Genomic DNA, 14138 nt, shown 5'->3' on the forward strand with positions numbered 1-14138 from the left:
CCCCAGTAGATAGTTGTATGTGGTAGTGGCACATCCTTCTAGTTGCTGTATGTGGGACGCGGCCTCAGCATGGCCGGAGAAGCGGTGCGTCGGTGCGCGCCCGGGATCCGAACCCGGGCCACCAGCAGCAGAGCACGCGCACCTAACCACTAAGCCACGGGGCCGGCCCTATGGCGAAATATTTAGGAGTGATGTTTTATGAGGTCTATAACTTACTTTAAAATACTTCAGCCAAAAAAAAAAAAATATGAAGCAAATACGGAAAAACACGAACAATTGTCAAACTCCGGTGATGGGAATGTGAGTTTTCAAAACTATTTTACTTTTTGTTATCTTATCTGTTTTTCTGAAAGTTTTAAAATGATCATAGTGAACACGCAAACATGATATTTGTTGTATGTTATTTTTGACCCCAGCTGGGTATCCTCTGGAGTTTTCTTTTTTTCTTAAGTCCCCAAGCACAGGCCTCACCCTGAGGAGGGTCGCTTCTCTGTGTGCCCAAGGGGGTCTAGGACTAATGGGAAGGGTTGACTCTGTGTCCAGGGTGTAGGAAATGGCTAGGGCCACGATCCTGGGGGGACCCACACTGCAGTGCCCGCCCCTGCCCCCCTATTCACGTCACGGCCCCCTCCCAGGGGGACGCAGGAAGATGATACCTGAGACTCAGCAGCCCCTTCGGCCACCTCACCAGACTCAGGAGGACGGTCAGCTGCTCCAGGCCCAGGCAGCACTGGGTCAGCCTGGGGACAGAGGGCGGTTACCAGGGTGGCTGTGGCAGGGAGCCCCACCCCTCGGCTGCCCCCACGGGCTGGGCCCCGTCACTCACGTGAGCTCTGTCAGCTGCGGGGCCTGGCTCAGGCCGGTGGCCAGTCGGGGCACGTGCTCTGGCCCGAAGCTGCACTCGCTCAGCCTGAGGGCAGGGGGCGAGGGGGAGAGCTGGGTGAGGCCTGTCGGGACTGCCATCCTGCTTCCTCCCGTCTCCCCCAGGGCCTGTGGGGGGTCCCCCCACTGAGAGCAAAGGACCAGGGCCTGAGAAAAGGCCAATGATGCGGCTCCTGCTCTGGGGGTTCCTGCCTCCTTGGAGAGACCACCCCCAAAAAGTGCTAGAAGTGTCACTGAGGAAGCCCTGACTATGCGCCAGCAGCTGCCTGCCTCACAGGCAGCATCTCCTTTAATCCCCATAGCATCACTGACAGGCAGAGAGGCCCACTCACCCAAGACCCGCGCTGGTGAGAAGCAAGGGCAGAACCAGATTCAGTCCCAGTCAGACTGACTCCAGACCCCAGACCCGACCAGGCCCCTGCTCTCCAGTCTACTTTACTCCAGGCTCCCCCGGAGTGGGGAGATGAGGGGGAGGGGAGGGGGTGGGGAGGGGGAGGGGGGAGGGGAGGAGGGGAGGGGGGAGGGGAGGGGAGGGGAGGGAGGGGAGGGGGAGGGAGGGGAGGGGAGGGGAGGGAGGGGGAGGGAGGGGAGGGGAGGGCGTGGGAGGGGAGGGGAGGGGAGGGGGGAGGGCCGGGGTTCCTGCTCTGGCCCTGCCCTCCAGGCGCCAGCCCTGTGTGGCCCGCAGACAGGCCCCAGAGCACCGTCCTCTCCAGGTGGGCTGAGAAGAGCGCCCAGCACACCAGCATGGGAGGCTCACTCTCGGGACAGGGGCCGCGGGGGGCTTCTGGGGGCTGGCGTCCGAGCTGGGGCTTACAGGACTGGGAGAAGTTTATCTCAGAGAAGGCAGGGAAGAGAATGTCCGGCTTGGTGAAAAACGACCAAAGGTCCCTTGTGGCTGAACATGTGCGTGCACATGTGTTGTGTGTGTGGTGTGGGTGTGTGTTGTGTATGGGGTATGTGTGGATGCATGTGTGTGGTGTGTGTGTGACGTGTGTTGTGTGTGTGGGGTTGTGTATGGGGTGTGTGCGTATCTGTGTGTATGTATATGGGTGGTGTGTGTATGTGTGGTGTGCTGTGTGTGTTGTATGTGTATTGTGTATGTGGTGTGTGTGGTGCAGTGTGTGTGATATGTGTGTAGTGGTGTGTGTGGGTACGTGTATTGTGGGGCTGTATGGTATGTGTGGTGTGCGTGTGCACATGTGTGTGTTGTGTGTGTGTGTGGTGTGAATGTGGTGTGGTTTGTGTGTGTGCATGTGTGTGTGTGGTGTGTGATATGTGGTGTAGGCGTGTGTTGTATATGGGGTGTGTGTGGTGCAGTGTGTGTGTGATATGTGTGTAGTGGTGTGTGTGGGGTGTGTGTATTGTGGGGGTGTATGGTATGTGTGGTGTGGTGTGTATGCATGTGTGTCTGTTGTGTATGTGTGTGGTGTGTGTGTGTGGTGTGAATGTGATGTGGTTTGTGTGTGTGCATGTGTGTGTGGTGTGTGATATGTGGTGTAGGTGTGTGTTGTCTATTGGGTGTTTGTGGATGGATGTGTGGTGCGTGTGGTGCAGTGTGTGTGTGATATGTGTGTAGTGGGGTGTGTGTATTGTGGGGTGTATGGTATGTGTGGTGTGGTGTGTGTGCGTGTGTGTGTGTTGTATGTGTATGTGTGGTGTGTGTGCATGTGTGTGGTGTGCGTGTGTGTGGTGTGTGTAGGTGTGCTGTGAGTGTGGTGTGCATGTGTGTGTGTATGGTGTGGGAGGTGAGGAAGAACGTGGTGGGAGGTGACAGCCAGACCAGACTGAGGGAGAAGACCAGACTGAGGAATCTGAACTTTCTCCTGGGGGCAGAGGGGAGCCCCCGCAGGGCTTAGAGCAGTGGAGTGGCCTAGTCAGATGTGCGTGCTGGGAAGATCCCCGGGTGCCGTGGGGTGAACGGGTTAGAGGAGGCCTGGCCAGAAGCCGTGGACCAGCTCAGAGGCCGTGATCACAGCTGAAGTGAGACGTGTAGAGGAGCTGACCCAGGCAGGGGTGGTAGGGCTGAGAGAGAGAGAGAGAGAGAGCCCAAGGCCACTAGGGGGTAACAACGACGACAGCTGATACAGCACTCAGATGAGCCATGTCAGCTCATTTAATCCTCACAATAACCCTAAGGGGCAGGTCCTATTGTTATTTCCATTTTACAGATGAGGAGCTGAAACACAGAGAGGTTAAGTCACTCGTCCAAGGTGGCACAGCTGGTGAGTGGTAGAGCCGGGATTTACCCCCAGGTAGCTCAGAGTCCAGCTCTTCTTAACCACTATACTCAGAAGCCTCCAGACTCGTAGTTCGGACATGGCTGAGAGGCACCCATACGATGGGAAGGACTGGCCCGAGGACTGCAGGTGTGGTGGGGTGGGGGCAGGTGTGGTGGGGTGGGGGCAGGTGTGCTGGGGCGGGGCAGGTGTCGTGGCATGGGGGCAGGTGTGGTGGGGTGGGGGCAGGTGTGGTGGGGTGGGGCGGGTGTGGTGGGGTGGGGGCGGGTGGGGTGGTGTGGGGGCAGGTGTGGTGGCATGGAGACGGGTGGGGTGGGGTGGGGGCAGGTGTGGGGACGCAAACCCAGGCAGCGAGCTTGGAGCAGGGTGTGTGAAGGAGGAGAGGCCCAGGGAAGAAGGAGGCCTGGAGGCCGCCTCAGGGTCAGCCTCTCTCCCCGTTCCCTGCCCTCTCCCCGTCACCCCAGACCAGGAGTTACCTCAGTGTCTTCCCAGCCTCTTCCTGTCGGGAGAAGTGAATCCAGAAGCTCTGCTCGGAGCCCAGGCTGCAGAGAGAGGGATGTGGGGAAGCCAGGGCCCACCAGCATCCTAGGGACCAGGTGCCAGGTGGCGCAGGAGGCAAGGTGGCTGGACCCACAGGGGCAAGGGAGAGTACAAGCCAAGGAAGGAAAGGCCCTTATTGACAAGCGGAGATCCCCAACTCATTCTGTGAGGACAATAAAACCAGGCCTTCCCCACCCGTGACCTCCCTGATCCCCATGGTACACAGGCCTCAGAGGATGGAAACTGATCCCATGTTCAGTGAACCCTGAGACTCAGAGAGGGGCAGAGGTTGCCTCAAGTCATACAGACAGAGGGCCGCTAAGTGTGGGAGTCTTGTTGCCTCCCCCCGCCCAACAACAAGTGGTGCCAACATCTCCTTACTTCACCGAGGCCTCCTGGACACCCGGGCAGGAGGGGAGCATCTCCACCAGGCACAGGGCACTTTCCTGAGAGATGCTGTTGTGACTCAGACTAGAAGAGAAACGAGGTTCAGGTTGGGGTGTAGGGGGCAGCACCTCACTGGAGCCCTGCCCAGCCTCCCTCATCTCCTCCCCTCTGGCTGTCATCTCCGGGAGGAGAGGCCTCAATATCCAAGTGTCTATTCTCCGGGTGGAGACACTGAGGGCCAGAGAGAGGCCAGAGGGGCACCACCCCCACACGGGCAGGACAGGCACCAGACCCTGAGTCCTCCAGAGCTGCACCCACTGTGCCCGCTGCCCTTGTGATCTGGGACAGGGCGTCAATGAGGCCAGGCTGGCAGCTCCAGCCCCCCAGGGAGCAGGGATGCCCAGAGCCCAGAGCGCAAAGCTCAGTTGCCCAGCAATGGCTGTAGCCTGGCTCTGGCCGTCAGTCTCCCAGGTCACTGGGGAGGTTGAGTGCGAGTGCCGATGACTTCCTAGGGACCCTCTTTGCTGTGGGGACATCTTCAAATCTGTGTCCCACAGATTTGGCTAGAGGAGCTTGAGGGACGGGATGGACCAGGACAGGACAGCTGAGGTCCTGTATGAGCTGGTTAGGGATGAAACTGGTCACTTCTCTGTCCCAGAGTCAGCTTGGGTCACCAAGCTTTAGTCCCAGTCTCTTCTGAGTGCCTGGTGGCGGCTCTGCCCGTGGTGGGCAGGGAAGGAAGGAGGATAGGACCCGAGATGGAGTGGAGTATCAAGGTAAGAATCACTCCTTCCCTCTCCCCAGGCTGTGTCCTCTGTGGTTCTCCAGGGAGCGTTAAAAGAAGCCCATTAACGCTCCTGGCCCAGGGGGGTCTTCCTCCTTGCTGTCCTTGAGGCTGCTCGTCACTTACTCAAGTGAACCGGAGATGGGCACCCGAGGCAGATGTTCCAGGAGGCACCTGAGCCCGTCATCACCCAGCAGGTTTGCTGAGAGGCTGTGAGAGGTGAGAGGAGGTTGTTGGTGGTCACACTTGCCTCCTCAGCCGGTGCCTTCTCTTTAGTTACCATCACTGCTACTCTACCCACACAGCACTGTCATTGTCACCTTCACCATCACCTCCAACACTCTGCACTAATGTCCCACCATCACCACCACCACCATCCCATCACTGCTGCTCAACATCACCATGTCATCACCACCACCACCACCATCCCATCACTACTACTCAACATCGCCATGTCATCACCACCACCACCACCATCCCATCACTGCTGCTCAACATCGCCATGTCATCACCACCACCACCACCATCCCATCACTGCTGCTCAACATCGCCATGTCATCACCACCACCACCACCATCCCATCACTGCTACTCAACATCGCCATGTCATCACCACCACCATCCCATCACTGCTACTCAACATCGCCATGTCATCACCACCACCACCACCATCCCATCACTGCTACTCAACATCGCCATGTCATCACCACCACCACCACCATCCCATCACTGCTACTCAACATCGCCATGTCATCACCACCATCACCACCACCATCCCATTACTGCTACTCAACATCGCCACGCCCATAACCACCACCACCACCATCCCATCACTGCTACTCAACATCGCCATGTCATCACCACCATCACCACCACCATCCCATCACTGCTACTCAACATCGCCATGTCATCACCACCACCACCACCATCCCATCACTGCTACTCAACATCGCCATGTCATCACCACCATCACCACCACCATCCCATCACTGCTACTCAACATCGCCATGTCATCACCACCATCACCACCATCCCATCACTGCTACTCAACATCGCCATGTCATCACCACCATCACCACCACCATCCCATCACTGCTACTCAACATCGCCATGTCATCACCACCATCACCACCACCATCCCATCACTGCTACTCAACATCGCCATGTCATCACCACCATCACCACCACCATCCCATCACTGCTACTCAACATCGCCACATCCATAACCATCACCACCACCACCTCCATCGCCACTAGAATTAGCACCACCACCACCACACAACAGCTCCCTGTTCCCACCACCATCCCCCTCACCAGCACCACAGTTAACCAGTCCTCATCTTCCCCTTCAATATCTGGTGACCACTCCCAGGGCTCGTGTGCCTCCAGCAGGGTTTCAGAAGTTAGAGAAAAACCAATTAGCTGTACTATGCCCTTGGCCTGCATCTGTTGGGAGCTGTAATTTCTGAACAAGAGTAAATTGAGGAAAAAGAAAGCTGTTAGGAGGATGTGTTTACCCAACAGATCTCTTCTTTTAATTTGGGAGTGCAATATTGGAATTGCACTTGAATATTTTCTTATTTCTCTTCATTGTAACATTTTACGGTTTTAGCTACAGTTTTGGAAACAATATAAACAGCGTGCCCTGGAATATCTGAGTTTTGTCCTGCATCTTTGAATTTATTTTGTCCCCGATTATGACACTTTTGAGGCTTGTTTATTTTGGCTTTTCCAGAGAAACTTTAAAAAAAATACAGGATTTTCATCAGCCACATTTCTTTTCCTAGCCACATCACAACAGGAATTTACTTATTTATTTATTTTGTGAGGAAGATCAGCCCTGAGCTAACATCCATGCCAATCCTCCTCTTTTTTTTGCTGAGGAAGACTGGCCCTGAGCTAACATCCGTGCCCATCTTCCTCCACTTTATGTGGGACGCCGCCGCAGCATGGCCTGACAAGCGGTGCGTCGGTGCGCGCCCGGGATCCGAACCCGGGCCGCCAGCCGTGGAGCACACACACTTAACCGCTACGCCACAGGGCCGGCCCCACAACAGGAATTTAAATTGTGTTTTCTTTACAGCTCTCTTTATATCCTACTGGTCCCAAGCTGGACTCCTAACAGCTGTGGGCAAAGACTCTGCGTTGTACTTGCTGTGTGACCTAGGGCAAGTCCTTAAACTCTCTGTGCCTCAGATCTCTCATCTATGAAATGGGGACAGTAGCACCCAGTGTTGTTGGGAGGATAAGAAGATGTTGAGCACTTAGAACAGTGGAGAAGGCACTGAATAGGTGTTAGCTATTATTATTTTTATTCTACCCATGTCGCGGCTGCACTATTTGGGCACCCAAGGTAAGCCATGCAGATGCCACTTCTCAGTAACACGAGAGCCCACAAGTCCCCACCCCAGCTGGCTTCGGGACCCTCCCCAGGCTGAGGCATTTGTGGCTTTTAACCACCTGCCAGGCCAACCAGTGGCTACTTCATTTTAGTCCCCATCAGCCAGCAGAGTGCCACTGCCTTGGTCAACACGAGGCAAAGGGGCTCCTGAGGCCCTTTTTGGAGGGCTCCCCAAATTAGATCAAGGCACACCCCGAATGAGCTCCCCATGGCGGGAGTGGGGGTGGGAAGGTTAAATGGGTACAGGAAACCTTACCCATGTGACCCAGAGTCCCAAGCATCATCACGGGTTAGCTGGTCCTGAGAGGTGTTGAGTGCGCGTGCACACACAGACACCCACATACACAGACACACACACACACCCCTCCAGCGCCACCCAGGCCCTTGCTCCTGTGCTCCTGTCCCTCTTCCTCCTCCCCCAACTTACTCCAGATGGCTGAGGTCGTCACACTTGCCCAGCAACCAGCACAGTGGCTCCACGTGCTCCTGGCTGAGGCCGCAGCCCGTGAACCTGCTGGAGGAGTGGGGAACAAGCCAGGGATGGGGCCTTGAGCCACTCAGATCCGCTCTGCCCTGGCTCGTCTTGGGTGTGGCCTCCAAGCTCCGGTGGGGCCTCACCCGAGCTTGGATTCTCTGGAAATACCCAGCATCCACCACTCCCCACCTCCCCTCCCAGTGGATCCCACCTGGCACCTACATTCTCCCTCTGAGGAGATGGTTCTCAAAGTGTGGTCCCCGACCAGCCAGACATACTAGCTTCGCTTGGGAACTTGGTGAGATGCAAATTCTGGGAACCCAGCCCAGACCCACTGATTCAGCAACTCTAGGGGCGGGGCTCTCCAGGTGACCCCGATTCGAACTCAAGTTTGAGACCTACAGCTCTTGGGGACACTTTAATGAATAGACATGTGGGGTGGGGTCGGGGAGGATAAGGGTGATGTCTGCTCTTGCAGAGGGCTACTGATGCTGGAATTAAAAGTAATAGTAAGTCTGTCTCTGAAAGGCCTAAACTGAGACTACACAGTAAGGTAAATGAAGGGCTTATGACCAGCCAGCAACCAATAAAAAAGAATCTTAAAATCAGAAAATACCTAAAATCAATATCTCAAATTTTGATTGCTGTTACTTTCCTTCATGATTTTTCCATGTTCCTAAATTCCCTATTCTACCATTACTTACTTCCCATTTTAAATCAGCTCATTCTGTTTATTTAAGGCATTTATTGTAAAAGGAAACCCTGTATCACTCAAATGGAAAACTGGCATCGAGGGCCACAAATAGATCATAAACATAAGAATACATGAAATGACAGCAAAATATCATCGTTAAATTCGAGCCAGATATTGACATCTGCTGAGGGCTCTCTCTTTACTGAAAAGGGAGCTTAGTGGGGCCGACCCGGTGGCGCAGTGCTTAAGTTCGCATGCTCTGCTTTGGCAGCCCAGGGTTCACAGGTTCGGATCCCGGGCACGGACCTACACACTGCTCATCAAGCCATGCTGTGGTGGCATCCCACATACAAAATAGAGGGGGATGCGCACAGATGTTAGCTCAGGGCCAATCTTCCTCAGCAAAAAGAGAGAAAAAAGGGGAGCTTAGCAAGTGGAAGAGAGGTGTGAAAGAGATGTGAACACCCAACTGAGACTTCCTCTTGGCTGCAATCAGACAGAGAATTGAAAAGGAAATAACGACCCCACCAAGGGATTCAATGAGGTTGAAGACTCTACTACCTGCCCAACCTCCTAAAAACCACCCCTTCCTGATCCATGTCCCGCATTTTGGAAACCGCTGACTTAGAAACTACCACGGCCTTTCAGGAGCCGGGCTAGTGCTGGGCGAGGACCGGAGTTGGACAACCATCGCGGCCGCCTGCTTTTGCATTGTGAGCTAAGAATGAGTTTTCCACTTTCAAATGGCTGAGAAAAAAAATCAAAACAAGAATAATATTTCGTGACGCATAAACAATATTTGAAATTGGGGTCTCCGTGTCCATAAACACGGTTTTCCCGGCACGCGGCTACACGCACGGGTTTACGTGTTGTCTGAGCTGCTTTCAGGCCATGAGGGTGGGGTTGAGGAGCAGCGACAGAGACCGTACGGCCTGCAAAACCCAAATATTTACAATCTGACCCTTTACAGAAAAAGCTTGTCTGTTCCTGGCCAGGAGCACTGTCGGACTGCCCGGGTCCGCGTCCCAGCTGCCCCCTGACCGCTGTGTGAGCACAGCTGTGGGCTTATGGGAGGCGTTATGCACGAGGCTCCTAGAATGGCGCCTTGAAGATGCTCAACAAATATTAGCTATTCTATTTATTGTTATTTCCCAGCAGAGGAGGCTGAGGCCGAGAGGAGAGGGTCTGGTCCGAGGTCTCTCAGTGAGCCAGTGGCATCAAATAGCAGAAATGTCGTCTCTGCATCTAGAGGTTGCCCTCCTGCCCATTATCCTGCCTCCAGCGCAAAATCTCCTCCCCCTCACCCGAGCAACCACAGAGCACTGGTCCAGGAGTCAGCAGGCGAGGGATGCTCGTGTCTGTGAGTGCCTCATGCTTCACATATGGTCTCATTTAATCCTTGCAAATGCCCTGCAAGATGGTGTCTCCCTTCTACAGCTGTGGAGGCAGAGGGTCGGGCACCAGGCTCTTGCAGAGCTGGGATTTAAAGCCTGGTGGGCGGGTTGTGAAGTCCTTTTCCTCCGACCAGGCCCCTGAGTTCTGGTCCAGTCTGATGTGTACTGCTTGTCTGCCCTTGACGGAGCCCGGCCCTCTCTGGACCTCTGCTTCTCCATGTTGGAGGAAACAAGTCTCCCTGCAGGGGAATGCTCTGCGGCAGGCAGTCTGTTCTCTGCTCTGGCCGTCTGGGAGGCAGGTCTGCTGGTCCCCAGTACCCACTGGCTGCCGGGGCAGGGTTCCGGGGGACTTACCCGCAGCATCCGCCGGCCTGCTCCTCGCTAGACCTGAAGTGCAGGGTCGCGTGATGCAGGGACCTGAAGCAGACAGCGCCCGGGTCAGCTGCCCTTGGCCACAGCCTCACCCCTCCTCCAGAAGCTGAGCCTCTGACTTGGGTCCCTGTACCTCCATCCCACCCCCCCGACACCCGCCCGACGCCAGGCACAACCCTCCAAGACTAGGCCTGGTTGTCCCAGAGGAATGCTCACCTGAGGTCCACCTTCTGGACCCGTGGGCACAGGCTGAAGAGGGCGGCCAGCATGAGGGGGCTCCTTGGGGGCAGTCCCGTCTGGCTCAGCCTGACAAAGAAACGGGCGGGGCCCTAGTCGGCAAGTGGGAGCCAAGCAAGATCAGCGGGCAAGGAACTGGGATAGACTAGAGCACAAGGAACAGGAGGATGGGGAGGGCTGGCAGGTCAGGAAGGCAACAAGGAAGAAGACAGGGACTCAAGAGGGACAAATAGGGGCTGGGGTCAAGCAGACTCGGGTTTGAGCCCTAATTTTGCTTACTGGCTGTGTGTCCTTGGACAAGTCACTTAACCTCTCTGTGCCTCAGTTTCCTTATCTGGAAAACAGGACTACTCATGGTATTCCTTCCTCTATGGTGAGGATTTAACTATATCAAGCTTGTGCACTGCCTAGCACAATACCCATGCTGTTGTTATGACTACTCTTGTTTCTACCCTCAAGCACGGACCTAACAGGCGAGTCCCTGCTGACAGGGAGTGGGAAGCTGCAGGCTCTTAGAGCATAGTTCCCCAGCCTCAGCACTACTGAGATTTGGGACTAGATCTTCCTGTCGAATGTTCAGCATCATCCCAGACCCTACTCATTAGACGCCATTAGTAGCGCTCTCCTGCCTCCCTGACCCCCCTCTATCATGACAACCAAAAATATCTCCACTGTCAAATGTTCCCGGGGGCAAATCACCCCTGGCTGTGAACCACTGCCTTAGAGAAAGTGGGATGGTTCCTTCCTGCCCTCGGAGGCATCCTCAGTGTCTTCATTTCCCTCACCCCTTAAACCCTCCATCAGCTTATCTTGTCAGTTCCACTCCCAAGATCCACTCTGAATCCACCCACTTCCACCCCACCCCCACCAATTCCCAGCCCCCACCACCTCTCACCCTGCCTGCACAGCCTCTTCCCTGCTCTCATTCCACTCCTGTCCCCCAATCCCTTCTCTACCCAGCAGACAGACTGAGCTTTGGAAAACACAAATCATTCCTCTGCCTTTCAAGTTCCCTTGGACGAAACCCCAAACTCCTCCCCATGGTGACCAGGCCCTGTGTGACCCGGCCTGGTCCTTCTCTCCACCCCCTCTCCTACAACTCTCCCTGTCAGTCACTATGCTCTGGCCGCATTGGCCTTCTGGCTGTTCCTTGAGCCCACCCAGCTCAATTATGCCTCAGGACCTCATATATGCTGTTCCCTCTGCGTGGAATGCTATTCCTTGCTCTTCACAAGACTGGGTCCCTTTCTTCCCTCAGGTTGCACCTCAGTGTCCCTCCTCAGGGGCGTTCCCTGACTACCCTCACCATTGTCTAAATCACCTGCCCAGTCACCTCTACCACATCACCTGGAAAAATACCTTATCTCTGTCTGAACTCATCTTACTCGCTTTTACTTTGCTTCTTGTACAGCTCCTTCTACAAGGTAAGCTCCAAGAAGACAAGGACCTAGTTGTTTTTTTTTTCCCTCTCTGCTGTGTCTTCAGAACCCCACACAGTGCCTGGCCCACAGCAGTGCTCAGCACCAGGGACTGAATAATATAAAGCATCAGCCCTAGCGATAGACGGTCGGGCTGGCTGCCTCATTCCAAAGACAGATGAGGAGTTGAGAACTGATGCTGTGTGACTCGGGCAGAGAGAAGCCCCTCTCTGGTCTGAGGTTTCCTACCTGTTCCTTTTCACCCACCACCTTCTGTGTCCAAAGGAGCCCTTTCTGACCCGTCCTCTCCCGGCGGGGGGACCACAGTGGGTGCCGTGCGTGGACACGAGCCCTGTTGCACTTGCCCACCTCTGGAACGTCACACATCTCCTCCCGCCCTCCCAGACGGGACTCAGGGAGAGGCGAGCCCCTGGATGTGATGTGAGCCGTCTCAGGCATTGCAGAGCTCCTGGGCATCGGGACCTATGCTGCTGTTATTAACCGAGTGATTTAACTTCCTGTTGGATTTTTCCATCTCAACTGCCGCTGCTTTTCCCCCCTGCTAGGAGAATATTTACAGCAAATCCTTTCTAAATTCTAACCACTCTGAGCTGAAACAGAAAACAGAGTTTTAAATACTTTGGGGGATGCTGCTTAAATTCCCCTCTCACGGAGTAAGATGGTGACCTTTAAAAGATGGCATGTGACATATACACGACCTACATCTGTAAAGTCCCTTTCTAGGAGCAGGTGACGTTTCTGTGGGTGGGGAGAAGTATGACAGCCCATTTGTCACAGGCCTTCCATTCTTCAAGGTGCTTTTAGAGCAACTGTCTTGTTTGAGTCCCAACCCTGGGGGAGGGGTTGGGGAATATTAATCCCATTTGTCAGATGAGGAAACTGAGGCTCAAAGGGGTCAAATAACTCTCCCCAAGGTCGATAAAGTATTAAGGAAGAGCTGGAAGCAGACTCGAGCTCCCACTCGTGCTAGGCAAAATGATGAAAGAGCCCAAGAGAAGGAGGGAGTAGGGGAAGGGGACGGCTTTGCCCAGCACAGGGCGACGGGGAAACCAGCCTTACTGCAGCAGGCTCAGCTGGGGGAGCCGGGACAAGCGGTGCAGCAGGGTCTCCAGGCTCTGGTCACTCAGGACCTCGCAGGACAACCTGTCAAACAAAGCATCTGCATGAGGTGGGGAAGCCTTGTGGAAAGTGAGGAATGTGGCCTCACAGCCTGAGCCTTCTGGAGATGGGTCCTGAGCCAGGGTTGCCCAAAACATTCGCTCCAAACGCTGGGTCCTTGAGTTATCACTGAGGCTGGAGGAAAAGGAAGGTCATAGAAGTTTGGAAAATGCTGGGTTAAGACAAATTAAACAGTTTTCTTGGCTGCAGGACTTCTGAGAGCCTTTAATATGCTGCTGTGCATTGTGAATTTCCAAAGGGCTCTAGTAGACTTTTTCCCCCAAACGACATGGACTAGCAGGATTATTATTTTGAGGGCCATAAAGATTGGTGCTATGCAAACACTCTTGTTAAGAAGAGAATGCCGCCTTAGCTGCAGTCGTGAACACAGCAGTGGAAATTCAGGCAGCAGGTCAGAAAGGAGGGACGCCGGCTAGCTCAGGTCTTGATCAACCGTCGAAACCAGACCAACCAGCTGATCACTTGTGCACATAATTCATCAGAACCCCGTCCGCTTAGTAGATACTCCAGATACCCAGCCTTTGGTGCCTGCTCTGGCCGCAGGACCGGACAACCAGTCTCTAAGCGCCCTGGGTTTACATGGCCTCCCCCGGGAGTCCCACCTTCCCCAGAGGCGTTGGGCTGTATTTTCCTTCTGCCCCTTTTTCCCTCTGTCCCTGTTCCTATGTCCCCTGTGGGCTGTCCTTTCCCCTCTCTGGGGCCTCCAGGAGCCCGACCCAGCTCCACTGCGCTGTTCCCTGGTTGGGGGGACAGAGGGCGGGGCGGCCCGCAGTCCTGGAGCCGGGAGCCTTGCCTCGCGGCCGAACCTCTGGCCGCGCCCAGGCTGCAGGCTCAGCTCTGCCCGCTCCATCTCAGGGCTGGGCCTGGGGCGCTGAGCACAGGCAGAACAGGGGCCTTCACTGAGGGGTGGTCCATCCACAACACGTGCCTGCACGGCTTCCCCCCCGACACCAAATACACTGCTGTGGCCTCTGGTTGGGTCAACGCGGGGTTTACACGTTTTTTTTAAGCAAGAGTACTTTTACCCATTACAACGTCCCACCTGGAATACTAAAATGTACACAGGCAAAGTGGGCCTGCAGTGGTGGAATTTGGGGAGCGGGCTGGAGCCCCACCAG

The 14138-nt window shown here is 55.1% G+C and overlaps 1 protein-coding gene across 4 annotated transcripts in view; it reads right to left on the reverse strand.

Moving 5' to 3' along the window:
- The window catches only part of NLRC5 (NLR family CARD domain containing 5), a 93341-nt gene that overhangs the window by 16415 nt on the left and 62788 nt on the right, over positions 1 to 14138 (reverse strand). For 3 of the 4 annotated variants that reach the window (XM_087420220.1, XM_087420216.1, XM_087420217.1), the window contains exons 24-32: positions 12901 to 12984; positions 10382 to 10471; positions 10148 to 10210; positions 7658 to 7744; positions 4957 to 5040; positions 4041 to 4130; positions 3596 to 3661; positions 827 to 910; positions 657 to 740 (exon numbers count right to left, since the gene is read on the reverse strand). In XM_087420220.1, the coding sequence (XP_087276346.1) occupies positions 657 to 740; positions 827 to 910; positions 3596 to 3661; positions 4041 to 4130; positions 4957 to 5040; positions 7658 to 7744; positions 10148 to 10210; positions 10382 to 10471; positions 12901 to 12984 (732 nt within the window). The remainder of the gene's footprint in view (positions 1 to 656; positions 741 to 826; positions 911 to 3595; positions 3662 to 4040; positions 4131 to 4956; positions 5041 to 7657; positions 7745 to 10147; positions 10211 to 10381; positions 10472 to 12900; positions 12985 to 14138) is intronic. The other variant, XM_087420218.1, reaches the window with a different exon arrangement.

Source organism: Ceratotherium simum, chromosome 30 (genome assembly GCF_057802395.1).
Source record: "Ceratotherium simum simum isolate JZ-2026a chromosome 30, ASM5780239v1, whole genome shotgun sequence".
Classification (NCBI taxonomy): Eukaryota; Metazoa; Chordata; class Mammalia; order Perissodactyla; family Rhinocerotidae; genus Ceratotherium; species Ceratotherium simum.